Raw genomic sequence first — 21572 nt, forward strand, 5'->3', positions numbered from 1 at the left:
TAACAGTTTATGAATATAATATAAAGATAACCTGTGACTTCTAATACTGTGATTTACTGCTTTTGATAAAGATCATGACAGTGTTTGGGTTTTTTATTTTTCGTACATTTGCTTTGTTTTTGTGATCCTGGGAATACTCATTTTTTTTATGACTTGACGTTTGAACTTACCCAGCAGCCCCTGCAGCGTTTAAACTCAAAACTGGCTTATGCCAACCTGATACCCCCCCAAAGCTGCCCTTCCTTAAAAAAAACTGAGTGCGCCCCTGCACCGTTTATTTGTGGGTTGCGGTGTAACAAGTTTCAACATTTTGGGGGAAAAAAAAATCTCTATTACTATCTCGATAAGCAAGAAAGAAGGAACTAAAATGAGCGGCAAAAGGAAAATTTTCCTTCCTTGGTGGAGTTTGTGTCCACGGGCAGACTGAAGGGTGTGTCTGTGTCTGCGCACGAACCTAAAGTCTCTCCGCCCTCCTGCTCCGCGCTGACAGTCTACCTCATCCGCATTCGGTTTTTCTGCAAAATATATCTGCGAATTATGCGCCAAACTGACATCTAAGGGCTTTTTGCTGTTATCTTTCCAATGTGCGAAGAAGAAGCGCTTTGGAGTCGTCGCGCGCGCGTCGGCGGAGCAGTTTGCGCGTGAGGATTTGGGATTTCCACAGGGCCCTGAGTTTTCCTTCTTTCTTTCTTTTCTTTTTTCTCCTCCCCGTTCCAGCAGCCATGTATCAGGTCGTAAAGAAGCTGGTGTTGATGGAGTGCCGGTGCGCAGCTGATGCGTCAAACCAGTACGAGGAGCTGTTCGCCAAACTGGACACCAACAAGGATGGAAAAGTGGACGTGTCCGAGCTGAAGGCAGGCCTGGCTGCCATGGGCATCCGGACCACCAAAGGAGCCGCTCAGGTACATGGATCCGATTTTTACTAGGGGAGAGGGCAATTTCTAAATCACCTGAAAATGATCAATACTTCTGTCAGTCAGCTCTGATGCAGTCAAAGAAGCACAGGCGGCTTTAGGATGGGGCCTGATGGGGCTTCAGACCCCTCCCCCCCCCAAGAATTTCTTCTTCTTCTAATAGATTCCGGCAGGCTATATGCTGGCGTAGCATAATGCTGCACCCCACAGGTAATAGTTAAAATACTTTATCATGTTCGACTCTCAAATAGAGGTTGGTGGAATGGAGGAACTTAATCACAGCTTTGTCCACTAAATGCGAGTAACTGCCCTCAGAAAAAATTGACCTAAAAGAAAACTCAGTCAATCCACAGTCTGACAAATCTTTAAACAATTTCCGCCTATCACTAGAATACATAGGACAGCACATTAAAACATGATGAACACTTTCCAACTGACCACACTGACACAACCCATCTGGATGTTTTCCAATCACTTTTAAATATGCTGCCAACCCACAATGCCCCAGTCTCAATCTAATCAATTCGACTTGATCCTTACGACAGGATGAGGAGAGGAGTCTCTTATTTTTAATCAAAGGCTGACACATAAAATAGTGCCGCCCTACCGACTCACTCTCCCGCTGCTTTTGCCACTTCTGATCACTCAACTCTTTAAAAATACTATAACAATCAACCTTTCCCAAAGGGATACTAGCATCAACTTTATTTGCCAAGAATTTCTGTTACTCCACCCACAAAACAAACTAACAAACAAACAAAAAAAAAACACACACACCTCTCATCTATGTTGCTCAACTACCTGCTTGAAGAGTTTAACTAATTAATATCAGCTGGTTTAGTTGGTGGTTTGAAAAAATGTGTGGCTGGGATTACCCACCCCTGAGTATCCAATTAGATTTGGTATATTAGAATTTTTACTGAGCCCTGTATCAGAACAACTATTACCTGGGCTGAGCCATGTGCCTCTTGAAGTAAATGGCTGTACCAAGTAACAGCAGTGATAATCACTTTTCCCACGTACCGGCCCTATTGTTGCCCAGTGTCACAAATCTAGTTCTTACAGCAGATGATGGAAGAACTGGGATGAAGGCTAAGATTAATGTAACTATTACTGGGCTAATTGAATCTTTCCACTTCCTGGGACTTCACACATGTACATAGTGGCACTTTGATGATTCTAGCGAGGTGCAACAAAAGGCACCCAACAAAACGGTTCCTTCTGGAAAGCAGAACCTGGTGAAACTGAGAAACTGGAGTGTGATATCAATATTTAGAAATGGTGAATGAAAACAGTGCCACATAAAGGAGATACAGAACACAATAAGTCCAAAACCACAAATTTCTAGTTGAGTCTAACATGCATTTGGTTGATTAGGGTACTACCTCACTGGGCTGTGATTGTTGGAGAACAATTGGAGACACAACTTAGTGACCAAACATGCGAAGGAGCAGTTGGTATCTCACTGAAGTGGCCACTTGCAGCTGGAACGATGACATGATTACACACAAAGTGTTCAGCTCTTATAATTCTGCTATCATCCATGTGAATAGACTGTGGAAATTCCCCTAAATGTACCCAGGAAGAACAAAATAACAATAAATAAAATAACAATTTGTAGAATGATGTCTGCTGGATCTACTGTTCTCTCTTCTCATTCATGTCCAGTATACAATCCCCATGTACAGGTGTTGGTCATATAATTAGAATATTATGAAAATGTTTATTTATTTCAGTAATTCCATTCAAAAAGTGAAACTTGTATATTATATTCATTCATTACACACAGACTGATATATTTCAAGTGTTTATTTCTTTTAATTTTGATGATTATAACTGACAACTAATGAAAATCCCAAATTCAGTATCTCAGAAAATTAGAATATTGTGAAAAGATTCAATACTGAAGACACCTGGTGGCACACTCTAATCAGCTAATTAACTCTAAACACCTGCAAAGGCCTTTAACTGGTCTCTCGGTCTAGTTCTGTAGGCTACACAATCATGGGGAAGACTGCTGTTTTGACGTCTTGCCTGGGCTAAAGACAAAATGGACTGGACTGCTGCTGAGTGGTCCAAAGTTATGTTTTCTGATGAAAGTAAATTTTGCATTTCCTTTGGAAATAAAGGTTCCAGAGTCTGGAGGAAGAGAGGAGAGGCACAGAATCCATGTTGCTTGAGGTCCAGTGTAAAGTTTCCACAGTGATGGTTTGGGGTGCCATGTCATCTGCTGGTGTTGGTCCACTGTGTTTTCTGAGGTCCAAGGTCAACGCAGCCGTCTACCAGGAAGTCGTAGAGCACTTCATGCTTCCTGCTACTGACCAACTTTATGGAGATGCAGATTTAATTTTCCAACAGGACTTAGCACCTCCACACAGTGCCAAAGCTACCAGTACCTGGTCTAAGGACCATGGTATCCCTGTTCTTAATTGGCCAGTAAACTTGCCTGACCTTAACCCCATAGAAAATCTGAGGTGTTGTGAAGAGGAAGATGCGACACCCCAGACCCAACAATGCAGAAAAGCTGAAGGCCAATATAACAGCAACCTGGGCTCTCATACCACCTGAGCAGTGCCACAGACTGATCAACTCCATGCCACACCGCATTGCTGCAGTAATTCAGGCAAAAGGAGCCCCAAGTACGTATTGAGTGCTGTACATGTTCATACTTTTCATGTTCATAATTTTCAGTTGGCAAACATTTCTAAAAATCCTTTTTTGTATTGGTCTTAAGTCATATTCTAATTTTATAAGATACTAAATTTGGGATTTTCATTGGATGTCAGTTATAATCCTCAAAATTCTGTTGTGTGGGCCGCTGAAGAGGAGGTACTGCTGGCCCACCACCACCAGAGGGCGCCCTGCCTGGAGTGCGGGCTCCAGGCACCAGAGGGCGCTGCCGCCGACGAAGGCTGCCAGGGTGACAGCTGTCACCCATTACTGGACACAGCTGACTGCACTCAGGACGGAGGTATATCAGCAGGACAGCGTCTCCACCTCAGTGCCGAGATATCGCCTTGAGCCTAAGGTAATCTTCTCTGCAGCTTATTTAAGTATAATCCTATAATACTTGTTAAACCTTTCAGGACAGCTGACTACCGAAAGCCGAGTGATCGGATAAGTACTCACCTTCCTGCTTATTGTGACAAGAGGTGGAGGCGGCTTGCCCCTCTCATCTACTGGGTGCGGTCGCATCCCAACCTGTGTGTTTGTGTTCTTTCCCGCCAGCAGTACCGGATCCGACGAGCGAAGGCAGTGGCCACCTGGGAATTCGGGACTTGGCGGTTCCAGTACTTCTGGGTTTCGGTGGCAGAGGAAATCTGGGTGGTTCCGGTTCGACTAGGACGGACGTCTCCTACCTTCGGGCCTGCCCACAAGACACCAGCAGATTTCGGCTTACACCTCCAAATTGTGAATTATTGTATCAGTTGTGCTAATTTCACAACAGTAAAACTTGTTCTTACCTTTTTCCATTGTCCGTTCATTGCGCCCCCTGTTGTGGGTCCGTGTACCTACACTTTCACAACAAATTCAAAGAAATAAACATTTGAAATATATCAGTCTTTGTGTAATGAATGCATATAATATACAAGTTTTACTTTTTGAATGGAATTACTGAAATAAGTCAACTTTTTCATGATATTCTAATTATATGACCAGCACCTTCTGTTCTCGGCTCCTTGATCCACATGCAGAGCTCGTCCACACTCTGGACCAGCTTCTTCTCTCTGAAACAGCGATATCCAGCAGCACTTCGGGGGTGTATGTCCTTTGATTTGATTTATTCAGCAATAACATTGTAAGTCCCTTTGGCTGGTCCTACATTTTTTTGTTTCACCTGGGGTCTCCACAGCTTATCCAAGGTGGATCTGCATATTAATTTGGCATGGATTACACATGATGTTCTCCTCCTCCGTTCTCTTGCGTTTTGGCTGGCGGACAGATGACTTCAAATTTCCACAGCATGGCATTTAGCAGAAAGATTTTCCTTGTTTAAAGAAAAACATGCTATGGGAGAGCTGGATTTGAATAGAGTGTGCTGTTTAATGAAAGCGTGACGTCATATTACTTCACTGATTGTGTGTCGTCCTCACAGTGAGCACATCAGTGAAGTCTGGCGCACGTTCTCAGAGAGAGCAAGAGAGATAGGGAGGGGGACAGAGAGAGCATTTCAGATAAAAAAAGAGAGCACTGTACACTCTTTTCTTGCAGAATTGTGCTCCTCAGTAAAAAGAAAAAAATATCCATGTTAAATGCATAAGTCCAGAACGTTTGAATGGGAGTCCTGATGTTCGTTGCAACTGCGGCCAGGCCTGCAGCAGCTCTGCAAATTCCAGATGCAGCTGTTCCTCTCCGATCATCTCCGCTATTTTGGTGTGCTCCCCTGCAGCTTGTGTGTGTGGCTCACCCCTCCCTCAGTTCTCCCATGAATCTCTCACATTACAATAGTAGCCCAGGCAAGTGCATTCAGAGGGTCACAAGATGGCGATGGTTCTGGGAGCATCCTGGGAGGAGCCTTGTTGCTTTGCCAACACAGTTCAAAAATCCAACCGCGACGCGATGCCCTGCAAGTGAAGGAAAGGAAGCGCGCCACCCAGTGAACATCGCATAAAGTCAAGCGATTTCCCTCACAGTTGCCATTTGCATGCTTAGGTCACTATCAGAGTGCAAAATTAAAGAATTTGAACACACATTTTCATTTATGGACATTGCATTTTGTTGTGGAAACACATTCAGTAGCATTGTTCCCCAGCTGAGAAAAATTGCCTGATACCATTTTGCATGCAAGCTTTCCCAAATTTTGTACATTTATATTTGCGTCCTGCCAGAAGTGTTAATTATTGTAATTTGTTAAAGCAATTGCTGTTGTTGGTTATTAATTACTTTCTTGTGTATTGTTTGTATGACTTGTGTGTTGTATACACTTAAAATTTACTTTAACATGCATATATGCACATCTACTACAAATCTTGTCTCCCCATCACTCAATAATCAGCCTTCATGTAGCCCTCCAATAAAATACTCTGGAGCCGCCACTGAACAAAAGTTAGAAATTTAAAGAACAAAAATGTGCTTTTGAGGCATGTAATTTTTTTTGTTTGTTTGTTTGTTTTTTCTTCCTGCCACTTTAAAGTTTTCACATTGGCATCACACAGCACATTGCATGTTTTAGCTAGTTTCTCTGAGTCATTCTAAAGCTGAAGCTACACAAGTCTTTCAATCTGGAAGAACTGCAAACAGACTTGGCAGTGCGCATTAATTTAGAGAATCTATTGTGACTGCATGACTCCACAAAACAAGCAACCACAGTGCATGAAATTCCATTATGCCAGTCATATGGTCTTGTGGTGGCAAATTATTTACAAGATTAGAAGTTTATATGTGTGGATGCTGTCAGAAGATGAAGTGTTTCCATAGTAACGGCCCCTGCAAAAATATTGAACTGTTGTCTTTTGAAAAAAATTGCAAAAAGTTGTAGCGTCTAGGTGAATGTCTCAATCTGTCAGAGGTGGCTCAAAATATTACGGCTGTATCTCAAATAGTGTTGAAGCCACAGCCCCTGGGGATTTTAGTTATTTGAATTTTACTAAACGAAGCTCTCTGTGTACTTTCCAGCATGAATATCTCCAATTGTATAGAATGCAGTTTAAAAGTCGGTGTCTAGGACTAACATTTTCTGTAGAATTGCAAAATCTTGTAAGATTTTGAATATCTTGTGCCCTTTTCCCCTCACAAGGTGCTGAAAATGATTGAAAATTAAAAATGCAAGAACATACTAGTACATTTAAGTGTTTATTACTCAAAAAGTATGCTAGATAAGACATTGATTTTTTTTTTTCTCCTATTGGTTTTGACATATTAGACCACATCTATTAGAAAAGCACTTAGAAAAGAAGTGCCAGAGCAATTTTTTTCTAAATATGCTTGATTTTTAATTTTTCTAAAAATGTCCCGTTTTCACATGCTCGTTTGGCCATGTGGCCAGTTAAATAACAATTTCATATTTTCACCATGAGGTCTTACATATGTGAAGATGATATGATCAAAATATTGTGTTACCTGCCTTTCTTCTGGAGTTATTTTTTTTCCATATTAAATACTCATAAAGTTTGATGGAGGTGAAATTATTAAATCAGATTATTTAATCAAATGAAATGTAAGTTTCAGAGCTGACAATGACTTTTCACAGCAGTTCCTAAATTTCATTCATATTTTAGTTACAAACAATGAAAAGCCAACAATTTGTGTCCAATTCGGCACATTTATTAAAGGTCACAAACACCACAGTTGACGGCGAGCTATTACTTGTATATAATCACCACAGCATATTTCAGTCATTCAACAAAGTCTGTGTCAGGAAAAAAAATCAAGACATTAAAACTGTTGTCAAAGTTGAGCAGTCTGAGTGATTATGATCATCCCAGATTAACTGGTTTATATATGGAGCACAACTTGTGTAATACTTTGGACATGTACAGACAAGAGTGGATTATTTCATTAAGTATGGTTTAATACTTAACCAATTAATTCTGCTGTTAACATCAGATGCAATGAGACAAGTACAGACATGTATCAGTGACCAGCTCAGCATCTAGAAATTTTTACCTGATTCTAAATGATTAGATAATCATGAAATGCAAATCATTGCTTTAGCCATTGATGATTTTTTTATTCAAATTTATTGAACCAATGTCCAATGATGTGATGCTAACAATAAAGTCATAATGAAAACCATTGCACATACAATAATTCTCACTATATGGTCTAGCATGACAACTAGAATGCCTGAATTCATATACAAAAAAGCATAACTCCAGAAGGAAGGCCAGTAACGACACAATATTTTGATCATATCATCTTCAGATATGTAAGAACTCATGGTGAAAATATGAAACTGTTATTTAACTGGCCAACTGGCCAAATTTAGGATGTGAAAACAGGCAAGTTTTAGAAAAATTAAAAATCGAGCATATTTATCAAAATTGTTCTGGCACTCCTGAAATAGCAGTAACTTCGATTTTCTCATAGATTTGGTCTAATATGTCAAAACTAATAGAAGGGGAACAAAAAAATCTGTGCTTTATCTAGCATACTTTTTGAGTAATAAGCCCTTAAAAGGTAGTAGTATTTTCTTGCGTTTTTAATTTTCAATCATTTTCAGAACCTTGAGATGTACTGACCCTTAATTCAGTTATCAGCAGTAACATTCAAGTCCACATCATCATTGAATGAGTTTAAGATGCACATCTTGCTCTCGATTCCTCAGGCTTTTGTATTTATTTATTCAGAGTAATCTGGTTTGTCTGGAAATATGATGTTAAGTTCCGGCTGATAAAAACAACAGCAGTCGAATCATTTCAAAGTTCAGATGGGATAGGTGCGTTTTTATTGTACTCAGCCACTTTAATAGATACCGCCTTCACTGATTAAACATTCTTACATTCCTTGTGTTAATCAACTATAAGCTACAGCTCTGAGTTGAGGGAGATGGTTTGGTGGGTTGGAACACAGTGTCATGACCATATGCTATCATTCATAGTTTTATTATTATTAGAATTATAAAAAAAACCCTATCATGTTCCATCTCTGGGTCTTGACGTGACAATGTGGTGAAATATAAATAACAAGAAGCAGCATCGCATTCTTCTATTGCTACAACTATGTGAATGTGTATTTATTTATTGATCTCTTAATTTAACAACACCTCATTCAAGCAAATATAGATTTTTTTTTTTATTTTATTTTATTAAATAGCTTGAAAATGGGCATTCTCAAAGTTCACATTGCTGTGGCTTACATTGAAAAGTGTTAAAAAAATTATTCTGGGCCCACTCACACACAAACCCACACAAAGGAATAAATGAAGACTGGCTTTATTTAATTAATTCTGGGTAAATTTTTCAAAATTCAATAATGCTTTAGTTGCATCTGTCCAAACATGCCTCATTCTGCCTAAGTTGCATTTATTTTTGAAATGTGGTGCTACCACTTCATGCAAAAATAAGTCAAATGAATTTATTTGGTGAATTATTTATTTATAACACAAACACTGCATGAGCAATCAGAAGCTAATGAGTTAATTAATACCACTGTACTAGGCACAAAAACGTGAGGAAACTCCTTGTCATGTTGGAGACATAATTGCATTTTCTTCAGTCACTAGTGAACAGATAACATACGTGACGTAAACATGCAGTGTAATTAAATTTTTGAAAACTAAATTTGGGTTGCTGACCTGCCATTGCTGTTGTTGTTGTCTCATACAGCCAGGCCCAGCGGAGGACTGCCCCTCCCTGGGCCTGGTTCTGCTGGAGGTTTCTTCCTGTTGGAAGGGAGTTTTTCCTTCCCGCTGTAGCCAGGTGCTTGCTCACAGGGGGTCGTTTTGACCGTTGGGGTTTTACATAATTATTGTATGGCCTTGCCTTACAATATAAAGCGCCTTGGGGCAACTGTTTGTTGTGATTTGGTGCTATATAAAAAAATTGATTGATTGATACAGTCCAAACAACGTTGTGTGGAGTAGCATAAAAATTACATTCCCTCTTTTTATTTGAGTGTAGCCTTTCAGTTTGAGAGCATGATTTATTAAATTTACTTGTTTTCTAAGACACAGAACATCTCTCTCATTCAGATGATCTTCATTCTATGGAGGTTGGATCTAACTTAATGGTTCTTTACAGTCACAATCTGCTCCTGCGTGTGAACCACAGTTCCTTATTCAGTATACGTGTGGGTGATGCCAATCTTGTAGCCATAGATCAAAATGGATTTTTCTCTTTCCCATATTTAAGTTCCTTTGGAATAGTCGCAGGACCCTCCCAAACTAGTAACAAAAAAGTGCCTTATTGTCCGGAAAACATGGTACACTAAAATATTTGGCAAAATCTGACTGCTTTTTTAAAAATGAAGTATCTGAACTTTGAATTTTTGGATGAATAAAACAAGTTATCTTTGCAATATCATATTAAAATACAGCGATTTAATAATTAGATACAACTATCCCCTCAAGATTTTGAAAATCATGTAAGTCATACAATGCAGATAAACTGATGAATGTTGGTTAACTTCGATGCACCAGATCAATACAAAAAAGCAAGTTTGTTTTTCTTGTGTAAGTATATCTCTGTCTACCACCTACTGGACATACCTGGTATTGTTTCAGGGATAAATCTAAATGAGTTTGTCGGTTTCTTTCATTAAATATAGGTTTTGCACCTTGTAAACTGTTTTGGATGTGGTGTAAACTACAGTTTACAGATTAATTCTAATTTCTTTTCTCCTGTTTTGCTCGGAGTCACTACAATGGATCTGGTATGGAGACGAGCATGCTTATCATTCACATCTGTCACCACATTCAGGTTCAAGTAAATCTGGTGAGAAACTAACAGGAGAAAAACAAAATTATAACCTCTTTGCTTAAAATTCATTAGTTCAACGTCCTCACACTTACTCCACCAGTACCAGACGGTGTCAGAGCAATCCATCTGATGTCAGATTGGATATCATATTTGAACCAGACATCCCCAACTCCCCACCCAGACAACCAGACTCCCTGCCCACATAAAGAGAAGCTTAAAACATCTCAAGTGTTCTCGTCTGTGGCAGCTGACAGATTCTTTAAGCAAGTGCTGATATTCTGTGTGGTTCTTCTGGTGGTTTCAGAAAATCATTTCCTCTGGTGACAAAGATAAAGATGAAGGACTTGACTTCAACGAGTTCACCAAGTACCTCAAGGAGCATGAGAAGAAGCTACAGCTGACCTTCAAGAGCCTGGACAAAAACAATGACGGTACAGAAAAACAAAACCACTGTTCAGAATGAGTGCATGTTGAAAACACTCTGATGTTGACCAAATTTACCAAAGTAACACTGACTGTTCATTTTAAATACAAGCTAATAAGTTAGTTGTTTTTTCCGGCTCAACAGGTCAAATAGATTCCACAGAGATCAAACAGTCGCTTGCAGATCTTGGACTGGACATCAGTAGCAAGGAGGCAGAGAAGATCCTTCAGAGGTATTTTCACTCACGTGTACGGTTTTTCCCGTGTTTTCACTCAGGGTCACCACAGCAGATTCAAGGTGGACCTGGATGTTGAATTGGCACAAGTTTTATGCTGGATGCCCTTTCCTGATGCAGTTCCACATTACATGGAGAAATGTGGCAGGGGTGGGGTTTGAACCAGGAACCTTCTGCGCTGAACCAAGTGCACTAACCACTTGGCGATCGCCCCTAAGTGTTTGCTGCTCTTAAATTAAAATAATTTTTTTCTGCAGTACATCGTGTACTGTTGAAATTAAACAAGCAAAATGTCTTAAACCTCTTTTTGACCCACATGTGTTCTCCTGAAGTAAAGGCAACAGAGAGTGTGTTGCCAGTTGGGTGTGACAGAGTGATAAGTTCACGCTGGCACATGATAAAGAGCCGCTTATAAAGATAAAGAGCCACTTATTTTTCTTTATGTCCGACTGGAATTGGAGGCCGTGTCCAAAAACAGAGAACTAAAATAATCAGTTCAAGTACAAATGGAAATTTAAACGATAATATTGCAATTAATGAATATTTTATATTTTATGGTCCTGCACAGAGAATGAAGCAATACTCTCTCTCTCTGTGTGTGTGTGTTTTAGTTTGAGCTTTTCAGTTCCTTAGAGAGGCAGAAGTCCTCACTGGGTAAGCAGGCCCAGATTTGTGTCATGTCCATTCGTGTCCACTAAATCCTGGGTCCTGATCTGGATGGCAACCATCAAAGGAAGACAACTGTTCCATTCCCACCTCTCGAAAGTAGCCATTTGTCTCCAATCAGCCATGTGAAATGCGGACACCCCTTTGGGATTTTTCTGTTGCTAGGATCCTCAACACTGAGACACCTATGTGCTGGATTGTGCCTAAAGAAGCACAAGGGAGAAATGTTGTAGTTGATATTCCCTCACTATCAAGTCATTCAGCTCACTCTAGTTTCCTTAAGTAATGGTTCATTTGACAAAAAGTCATTCCAGCTGTACTCAAGAATCCTCCAAAGACATCTAGGACCAGAGACATCCATTTGTGCCCTTTCTTCACTGGTTGGCATCCAGGTCTCACAAGCAGTAACACAGGAAGGACCAGAACAATAAAGACTTGGACATTCATTCTCCTGCAAAGATAACCACATCGCCAAACACCTCTGACCAGGGACCACATGAATCCATAAACTCTTCCAAGGCATCTCTTGACCTCAAAGACTGATGACCCAGGGACACCAACGCCATTGTTCAGATTATATCAATAAATTAATACTCAGGAATTAATGAGTGTTTGTTCTAAAGGTCCAAAAGAACCTAAAGATCACAGCTGAGTGATATAATTTCAGGCAGACGACAGAAATGTGGCATCTTCCACCTTCGGAAAGACCTAAAAAGCTGTTGACCTAGAACAAAGTAGTTGCTTGAAAATTCATCGAGAGATGTCTTCACTGAAGCACCTCCTCATCCTGAAGAGTAAAAGAGGGAACATCCACTGAAATCTACCAAACTACTCAAAACAATCCAGATCAAATACTATCCTGGAAGCAGAAGACCTCATAACACAAATCTTGAAGAAAAAAAAAAAGTGAAAATAGTTTTTAGGTCCACAAAGAATTACAACACAGCTCGTGTAAGAGTTTCTGTATTTTTCCACCCTAACATGAGTTCTACTAACTCTCAGCAGGTTTGCTCATGTTAATTTGCATAAACAAAGTGGAAAAGTAAGCCAGCAGGGAAACAGGACTCTTTGATTAAAGAGGAGCAAAGCAGGACGCATCTGTGTGAATCTGGTGCAAAGACAAAACCACAAGAAAAGGGAGCATGTGCCAGCCATGTAGAGGAAGGAGATGAAAGAAAGGCAAATGTATTTGAGACATAGTCCCCCTAACGTCCCCGGTGCTGGTAAAACAGTCAGGCGTGGACAGTAAAAATGTCTATGTGGGTGAGTCCAACCCAGCCAGCGTGTGTAGACCACAACTGAAAAACAACAAATGCTATCATCTTATAACTTACCAAATTAAAAAAACATCTAATGAGGACAAACCCTGGTCCATCACGTGAACTTTGGAGAACCTGCAGATTTCTTCATACAAAATAAACTGCTGTATTTTCCTGAGTCTAAGTTGCACTAAGTTGCAAAAAAAACACTTTTTGAAGAGGAAAAAAAATTCCAGTTCCTGTAAATAATTGCAGATCTCTCTGTAATGTTTAACAAAAGTGCAAAGCAATTTCTTCTTTTTCAAAGGGTAAACTTAAGCGCTAATAATGTGTAACATCTCTTTAAATTAGACAAAAGAAAAGCAAACGTATTCTCTCTTCTTCCTGTGCAGCATCGACGTGGACGGCACCATGACCTTGGACTGGAATGAATGGAAGGAACACTTTTTATTCAACCCAGCCACCAATCTGCAGGAGATCATTCGTTATTGGAAGCACACCACGGTAAGAAGAAGCTGCTGCGACTGAGTCAAAGTAATGTATGCATACTGTGCACCACCAAACGGAATCTGACGGACATCACTCAAGTTGCAGCATCCACATATTTTCAGTGTTAACGTACGATTCCATTTCATGTTCAGGACATGCTGAGGATTTATCAAAGAACATGAGTCAGGAAGTGTGTGTGTGTGTGTGTATGTGGGGGGAGGGGTTTGACACTCCACAAAAAATACCCTTTGACATGCACTATGATGCAGGACCAGAGTGTTTTATTCAGTGGATGATGCCTGCTGCTTGTCATCGTGGGTCAAATTAACCTGTATTGCTAATCTTAGCAGAGATGAGCTAACCCTCGGCTGATCTACAAAAGGATTGATCTCTTGCGAGAGTGAGACGGGATGTGAAGTCGTAACAGGACAGGAGAGGGATGGAGGTGATGGAACGAGACGCCAGTTGATGAGATTTATGACAGTGACAGTTTCCTGCCGGCTTTACCGCCACCCACTTGACTGTTTCTGACCCGTGGCTGCACATCATCATCTGACTAACTGATCAACCACTTCATCAAAGTCTTGCGGTGGTGATCTGCAGCGGCAGGGGATCTGGGCCCGTATTCACAAAGCATCCTCCTAAGGCTAAAAGTAGCTCTTTGTGACGTCATTCTAAGAAAAATCTTAGGAATCCTTGAATTCTTAGACATTTCTTAGAATTTTCGCTTGGTAAGATAAAACTTATGCACAAAGCATCTTAGGCCTTAAGAGAGCTCCGAAGGTCCAAAACTGTTAAGAGGAGGGAGGAGCACTTTTAAGAAGCCTAAGAGTGTCTTAAACAGACAAGATGGCGGAAAAGACAGAGGAAGGAGAGAGACTCTCTGTATGTTGAATGGCAGTGATTCGATGGTGCAGGGATAATGTTTGTGGTTGACCTCATCATGAATGAGCTTAACTTGTACCACACAGCGTAGTAACGCAGTAACGCCTGAGATGACAGAGATGTAAAGTCTCTAACTTTCATACAATTACTAATATCAAAGTAAGCGATGCCAGCGGCCAGAGCCTAAACTCACCTGTTTGAGAAGAACTTTGCTTGTGTGCTGCAATCTGTGCTCTCGCTTTGGATTGCAGCACGTACCAGCACTTCTCACACTTGTCACTTGCACACAAATAGAGATTTCTGACGTCTGCCAATCCAGATCTGGATCACCTTCAAAATTTAATGGAGGTTTCCATGGCTAATATGTATCTGTAGTGCAAATTTGGTTTGAATCTGTGAAGTAGTTTTAACGTAATCCTGCTAAAGGTGATGCTTCAAAGCCTATATAAAGCGAAACTTGATCCGGATCATCTCCAAAATTTAGTGGAACCTTTCATGGCCTAATATCTATCTGTGATGAAAATTTCGTCAAAATCCGTGCAGTAGTTTTGATGTAATCTTGCAAACAGACAAATAAACGCAGATGATTTTATTACATCCTTGGTGGGCATAATAATATCTGCAGACAGCAGTCAGGGATTGATTGGATCTGCCCACTTTGTGTGTAAAATGATGTGGCAGCATCGTTCAAAGCGAGCAGAGAAACCACACCGCTGTTACTAAAGGGATCACCTAAAGTCTGATCGGATGGTTGAGATGTCTGTGCTTTTATTGTGGATTAAGACATGCCGTTTTTCTGGTTCTGCCAGGATTAATGACTTAAGTGAGGCTGTGAATTGTTTGCCACAAGCACCCAACTCACCACTTTAAACTTTTTTTTAAGATCATGAACAGGTTTAAATTATATCTCAAACAAAATCAAGTCCTCGTGATCATTTTGAGGAGGTTGCCCAGGTCGGGCTGTTTGTTCTTTTGCTGTAACGCCCGTCCTGATTGGACCAGTGAGCCGCATTGTCCTGCTTTTACAAATTCAAACGCAGGAGGAGGAAGCTGGGTGTGGTTTAAAATGGTTAATCTCCATGTCACACTGTCTGTTTCCACAGTGATTTGTATCATTTGTGTGTGAGTGTAGGTGCTGGATGTTGGAGACAGTCTCACTATACCAGATGAGTTCACAGAGGAGGAGAAGACGACAGGTTTGTGGTGGAAGCAGCTGTCGGCGGGGGCCATGGCGGGCGCCGTGTCCCGCACAGGCACCGCCCCTCTGGACAGAATGAAGGTCTTCATGCAGGTGCGTCCTACCTGTCCATCTTACCCACGCCGTAGGATTCTCATCATTTAGTAGACTGTAATCCCTCAGTGTGTTTGTTTTGATCCTGAAGTTCATTCACCTTTACAGTTGTGATTTGTTTGTGTTTAAAGGTGCACGCCTCCAAGAGCAACGAAATCAACCTGGTTAGTGGTTTCAAACAGATGTTAAAAGAAGGAGGTCCAAGATCTTTGTGGAGAGGAAACGGAATTAATGTCCTGAAGATCGCCCCAGAGACGGCCATTAAATTCATGGCTTATGAGCAGGTGAATCCATTTCCTGCTGATTTCTGTTAATATACTCAACAAAAATATAAACGCAACACTTTTGGTTTTGCTCCCATTTTGTATGAGATGAACTCAAAGATCTAAAACTTTTTCCACATACACAATATCACCATTTCCCTCAAATATTGTTCACAAACCAGTCTAAATCTGTGATAGTGAGCACTTCTCCTTTGCTGAGATAATCCATCCCACCTCACAGGTGTGCCATACCAAGATTCTGATTAGACACCATGATTAGTGCACAGGTGTGCCTTAGACTGCCCACAATAAAAGGCCACTCTGAAAGGTGCAGTTTTGTTTTATTGGGGGAGGGGGGGGGGGGGGGATACCAATCAGTATCTGGTGTGACCACCATTTGCCTCATGCAGTGCAACACATCTCCTTGGCATCATCTGTGAAGAGAACACCTCTCCAACGTGCCAAACGCCAGCGAATGTGAGCATTTGCCCACTCAAGTCGGTTACGACGACGAACTAGAGTCAGGTTGAGACCCCGATGAGGACGACGAGCATGCAGATGAGCTTCCCTGAGACGGTTTCTGACAGTTTGTGCAGAAATTCTTTGGTTATGCAAACAGCAGCTGTCCGAGTGGCTGGTCTCAGACGATCTTGGAGGTGAACATGCTGGATGTGGAGGTCCTGGGCTGGTGTGGTTACACGTGGTCTGCGGTTGTGAGGCTGGTTGGATGTACTGCCAAATTCTCTGAAACGACTTTGGAGACGGCTTATGGTAGAGAAATGAACATTCAATACACGAGCAACAGCTCTGGTTGACATTCCTGCTGTCAGCACGCCAACTGCACGCTCCCTCAAATCTTGCGACATCTGTGGCATTGTGCTGTGTGATAAAACTGCACCTTTCAGAGTGGCCTTTTATTGTGGGCAGTCTAAGGCACACCTGTGCACTAATCATGGTGTCTAATCAGCATCTTGATATGGCACACCTGTGAGGTGGGATGGATTATCTCAGCAAAGGAGCAGTGCTCACTATCACAGATTTAGACTGGTTTGTGAACAATATTTGAGGGAAATGGTGATATTGTGTATGTGGAAAAAGATTTAGATCTTTGAGTTCAACTCATACAAAATGGGAGCAAAACCAAAAGTGTTGAGTTTATATTTTTGTTGAGTGTATTATTCAGCTTTGCTTGGCCAGTTTTTTTTATTTAAACAGTTTTTAAAGTGATGCCAACAACATGTTGTAGTTTTGTTCTGATCAGGATGAGTGAATTTAGTTTTTGTGCAGTAGCCAACTGAATGGTATGTTATTATTCATGCCACGCCCCCTGTGTGTGTGTGTTCATCAGTATAAGAAGCTGCTGGCCAGTGAACCAGGAAAGGTCAAGACGCATGAGAGGTTCATCGCCGGATCGCTGGCTGGAGCCACGTCACAAACGGCCATCTACCCCATGGAGGTGAGCAGGTGGCCGCCTTCAAAAGGAATGTTTTTTTTTTTTTGGTTTGAAAACGTTTTAGTAAGTAACTGTTCAGGATCAAACTGATCAGCTGCTCTGATTATCGTTATCCGCTCAGGTCCTGAAAACCCGCCTGACCCTGAGGAAGACGGGGCAGTACTCTGGAATGTATGACTGCGCCAAGAAAATCCTTAAGAACGAAGGCGTGAAGGCGTTTTACAAAGGCTACATCCCCAATATTCTGGGCATCATTCCGTATGCTGGGATAGATCTGGCTATATACGAGGTGTGTCATTCTCCACTTCCACTCCAGACAGTGAAGACCTGATTTGGGGAGATGTGACATAACTAACGCACCTTTCCCACCGCCTCAACAGAGCATAAAGAACCTCTGGTTGTCCCGCTACGCCAAAGATACAGCCAACCCTGGAATTCTGGTGCTGTTGGGCTGCGGTACCATCTCCAGCACGTGTGGCCAGCTGGCCAGCTACCCGCTGGCTCTGATCCGCACCAGGATGCAGGCACAAGGTAAAGATGCACAGACAACCCCTAACTTTCAGGTGGTCCATCATTAAACATTCATTTTTCTTGCTGCTCCATCTCCAGATTGACTTTCACTCCAAATTGGGAAGTAGAGGCACAGTTGGTACATTTTTCACAGTCCTGACCTGAAGGGGGCGGGTTTTTTTCCACAGAGCGAAATTCGATTGGAATTATTGTTTTCTGAGTGTACCACTTTTCACACCATGTATTGTTACGCTGGCATGGTGTGTTCAACCTCTTATGTGCTGTATTAAAGAAAATGCTAATCACAGTTAGCATTAGCACATGCAGTCAGAATAACAGCACCTAATGCTAAATATTAGAAGTTGATGCCGTTGTTGTTAACCATCTTTAGCATGTGTGGTGGAAATCTGTAATTGGATGCCAGTAAACCTCTTATCTGCCACAGCCAGGTGAAATGCAGGCATCCCGTTGACCTTCTGCACTCACTGGGGTCCTCAACACTCAGGCACCAATGTGCTGGACCATTCGTAGACAGACGCACCACATGGCCAGAATGTCAAAAGTTACACTCCCTCGCAGTTCAATTGATACTCGTCTTAGTCTCCCTAAGTAACCGCTTGTTTAACAAAGTCATTCCAGCGGTACCCGAGGATCCTAACTACCTTCCTACCACTAACTAAAAAAGGCCCGTCTTGACAAATTCCCCATATAGACACAACAGTGGTGGTTGGTGTGACTTGAAAGTTAATTGTGGTTAGCACATGGTCACAGTCAAAATAAAAAAAATTAATGATTTAATGATTAAGAATATTTTCTTCTGACAGGGTTGTTTATTTAATTTTTGCATAAAATAAATGCTTACTTAAAATAACTCAAAACATTTTGAAGGAAATTACTGGAATTATTTTTAAAGTTAAACTTCAGTTTGAGGTAATGAGTATCATTTATGGTTAAAATAGAATTTGGCACAAATACTCTGTTATAACAGTCTTGAACTTTGGTGTGGATTCAGGAATTAATTACTTTTTATCCTTGTGAAGTTGCATTATTTTGTCAAAATTTAAACCAACTGATGATCAGAAGCACCAGTTTGGTTCACAGATGAAGATCTCAAAGATTGCTGGTCCCAGGTGTTTGCTGCATACTGCTATAGTGTAGTTTAATTTCTGCAGAATGAGTTCAAAACACTCGCTCTGCCAGTGGAAGATGCAGTTCTAAATCCCTGATCAACTGTGTTTCCACAGCTTCTGTGGAGGGGACGGAGCAGCTGCCCATGACCCGGATGGTGAAGACGATTTTGGAAAGGGAGGGCTTCTTTGGACTTTACCGTGGCATCCTGCCCAATTTTATGAAGGTCCTGCCGGCGGTCAGCATTAGCTACGTGGTGTACGAGTACATGCGCACTGGTCTGGGTATTCAGAAGTAGAGCTGCCTGTAAGCACTAATCCACACATCTTCTCCTGTAACGTACGAGCTCACCAAAGTCAAGAACTGAGCCGCGGCACACGGCGTCGCTGTAGGAGTCTCACCTTCAGGGTGTCTGTGATGGCCACCACTTCTGGCATGTTTCAAACTGTGCACGTTGTCCTGGCTTTGGGTGTTAACTGCAACGCACACACAGGGCACGAAAGGGGTCAAATATATATTTTTTCCATTTAACAAAGTATCTGGGACGAGTGCTTCCTTTCACAATCTTTTCTGGACATAAATTGTTTACATTATGTTTGAGACAGGTGGGAGCCTTTCGGAGTGGATTTCACACGAGTGCCGCTATTTCGTCCCCCCCCCCCATGAATTTCTGCATTGTTTTCACGAAGTGGGGAAAAAAACGTGCCTTATGTGGTTCTTCTGAGATGTGTGCTGACTCCCGTTGCTGCCTTTCCAATGTTTGGTTGACTAAATGGTGTCTATATGAATAAAATTTGAATACAAAGTGGGAATGTGGGTTTATTTCACTGTACACGACTGGTTGAAATACATTTTAATTGCATAAAACACGAAATGCAGAAACTGTCAAATTATGTGAGGAATCTCAATTTGTCATAGGACATTTCGCTTCAAATCGCAGAAGAAAGCTTTCTGCGATTTGAAGCGAAACGGCCTCGCGTCAAGCAACCCAAACCAGTTGAAGAAACACTGCGACCAACTGTGGGCATGAGGCCCTGGCACTGGTACATAAGCTGGAAAAGACTGCTAAAAAGATAACTAACTTTAGAAACCACTTAAGATTTAACCTGAGATGCAAACAAAATGTTATTCCCAAATGCATGAAGCAAAAGGCACTAGAAGCAAGTCACACAGCAGAAAAGATCCAGCAGAGTTACCTTAAGAGGTATTAGAATTAGAATTGGGTCTTAGAATTAGAAGACTTCATTTTAAAATATTAGACCTCCAAAATAATCTGGATAGTCTGCACAAAATGTTAGAAACCTTAGTGGGGGAAGAGGCCCATAATAAGATCACAAAGTTCATAGTTAAAATTCAAATGGCTGAGCATTTAAAAAGTAAAGAGCGGCAAATCAGGAAGTTTCACAACCTTTTAGTGCAGAAAAGGCATATTTCCAGTGGGAGTATTTTTAAAGATACACCCAGACAAATTAGTAACAACAGGGAAAATTTGGTAAAGAATCTCTCCAGGGTTCTTAGAAAAGGATGTGCTCGCTAAAGGACTAAATTTCTCAGTGACCCCTAAACATATACCAACAGTAGATGACATCACTGCAGTAGAGTCAGCCATTAAACATAACAGTTTGTCAGAGTCAGAAGCTGGGGACCTCCGACTTAAGAGTCACAGCAGTGCTGAACAGTGCTAAGCCTCCTCCGTACAACATCACAGGAGAAGAACGGAAAGCTTTGTCAGCACTGCAAAATGACCAAAGCATCCTTATCCTGCCAGCAGATAAAGGCAGATGCACGGTGGTCCTGAACACATCGGACTACGAGGTCAAGATCAACAACTTGCTCAGTGACTCCAATACATACGAACGTCTGAAGAGAGACCCCACGAGCGGCTATAAGAAGAAAATCATTAGCTACCCCCAAAACCTGGAGAAAGAGGGACTCAGACAGGCAGACATACTACAGACTGTACCCTGGGGACGCCACTCCGTGCATCTATGGACTACCCAAAATCCACAAACAGGACGTGCCACTCAGGCCTATTGTATGTAGCACAGATTCCATCACGTACAATTTGGCCAAGGACCTCAAGTGGATTTTGGCTCCTCTAGTGGGTAACTCAGACCACCATGTGGAGAACACACAAGATTTTGGGAACAAGATCAAGGACCTACAGCTGGAGGCAGATGAAACTATGGTGTCATTTGATGTGACATCGTTGTTCACCTGCATCCCCACTGCTGAGGCCGTTTTAGCTGTGAGGCAGAGACTGCTGGAGGATGTATCTCTACTTGAAAGGACCAAACTCACACCAGACCACATCTGCCTACTCTTGGAGATCTGTCTGAACACCACGTATTTCCTGTTTAGGGGGAATTACTACAGGCAGATCCATGGTTGTGCGATGGGGTCTCCGGTATCCCCCATTGTGGCCAATCTGTACATGGAGCGAGTGGAGAAGACAGCCTTGACGTCTTTCACGGGCAACTCTCCCAGTCACTGGTTCAGATATGTTGATGACACGGCTTAAAATCAAGCAACAGGAAGTTGAAGACTTTACAGAACACATCAACTCGGTGGACACCAACATCAAGTTCACACGTGAGGATGCCAGAAACAACCATTTAGCCTTCTTGGACTGTGATGTTACGATTGGAGAGAACAGGCAGCTCCAGACAGGGGTTTACAGAAAACCAACTCACACT

At 41.6% G+C, this 21572-nt stretch overlaps 1 protein-coding gene across 1 annotated transcript; it reads left to right on the forward strand.

The window, feature by feature from the left end:
- The first annotated feature begins 423 nt into the window (after positions 1 to 423).
- On the forward strand, positions 424 to 19688 carry slc25a24 (solute carrier family 25 member 24). The gene is made up of 11 exons (XM_034179483.1): positions 424 to 677; positions 712 to 902; positions 10578 to 10704; positions 10842 to 10929; positions 13250 to 13361; positions 15364 to 15522; positions 15654 to 15806; positions 17134 to 17241; positions 17360 to 17527; positions 17619 to 17769; positions 18993 to 19688. The coding sequence occupies exons 2-11, from the start codon at positions 723 to 725 to the stop codon at positions 19172 to 19174; spliced, it is 1428 nt and encodes a 475-aa protein (XP_034035374.1). The 5' UTR covers positions 424 to 677; positions 712 to 722; the 3' UTR covers positions 19175 to 19688.
- Positions 19689 to 21572: the final 1884 nt, after the last annotated feature.

This window comes from Thalassophryne amazonica, chromosome 10 (assembly GCF_902500255.1).
Source record: "Thalassophryne amazonica chromosome 10, fThaAma1.1, whole genome shotgun sequence".
In the NCBI taxonomy this organism is placed as follows: domain Eukaryota; kingdom Metazoa; phylum Chordata; class Actinopteri; order Batrachoidiformes; family Batrachoididae; genus Thalassophryne; species Thalassophryne amazonica.

Coding starts and splice junctions, on each gene's coding strand:
- slc25a24 (XM_034179483.1), top strand. CDS start 723: ATGTATCAGGTCGTAAAGAAGCTGGTGTTGATGGAGTGCCGGTGCGCA. Junction 17,528..17,618: donor TAGATCTGGCTATATACGAG/GTGTGTCATTCT, acceptor CCGCCTCAACAG/AGCATAAAGAACCTCTGGTT. Junction 17,770..18,992: donor CACCAGGATGCAGGCACAAG/GTAAAGATGCAC, acceptor GTGTTTCCACAG/CTTCTGTGGAGGGGACGGAG.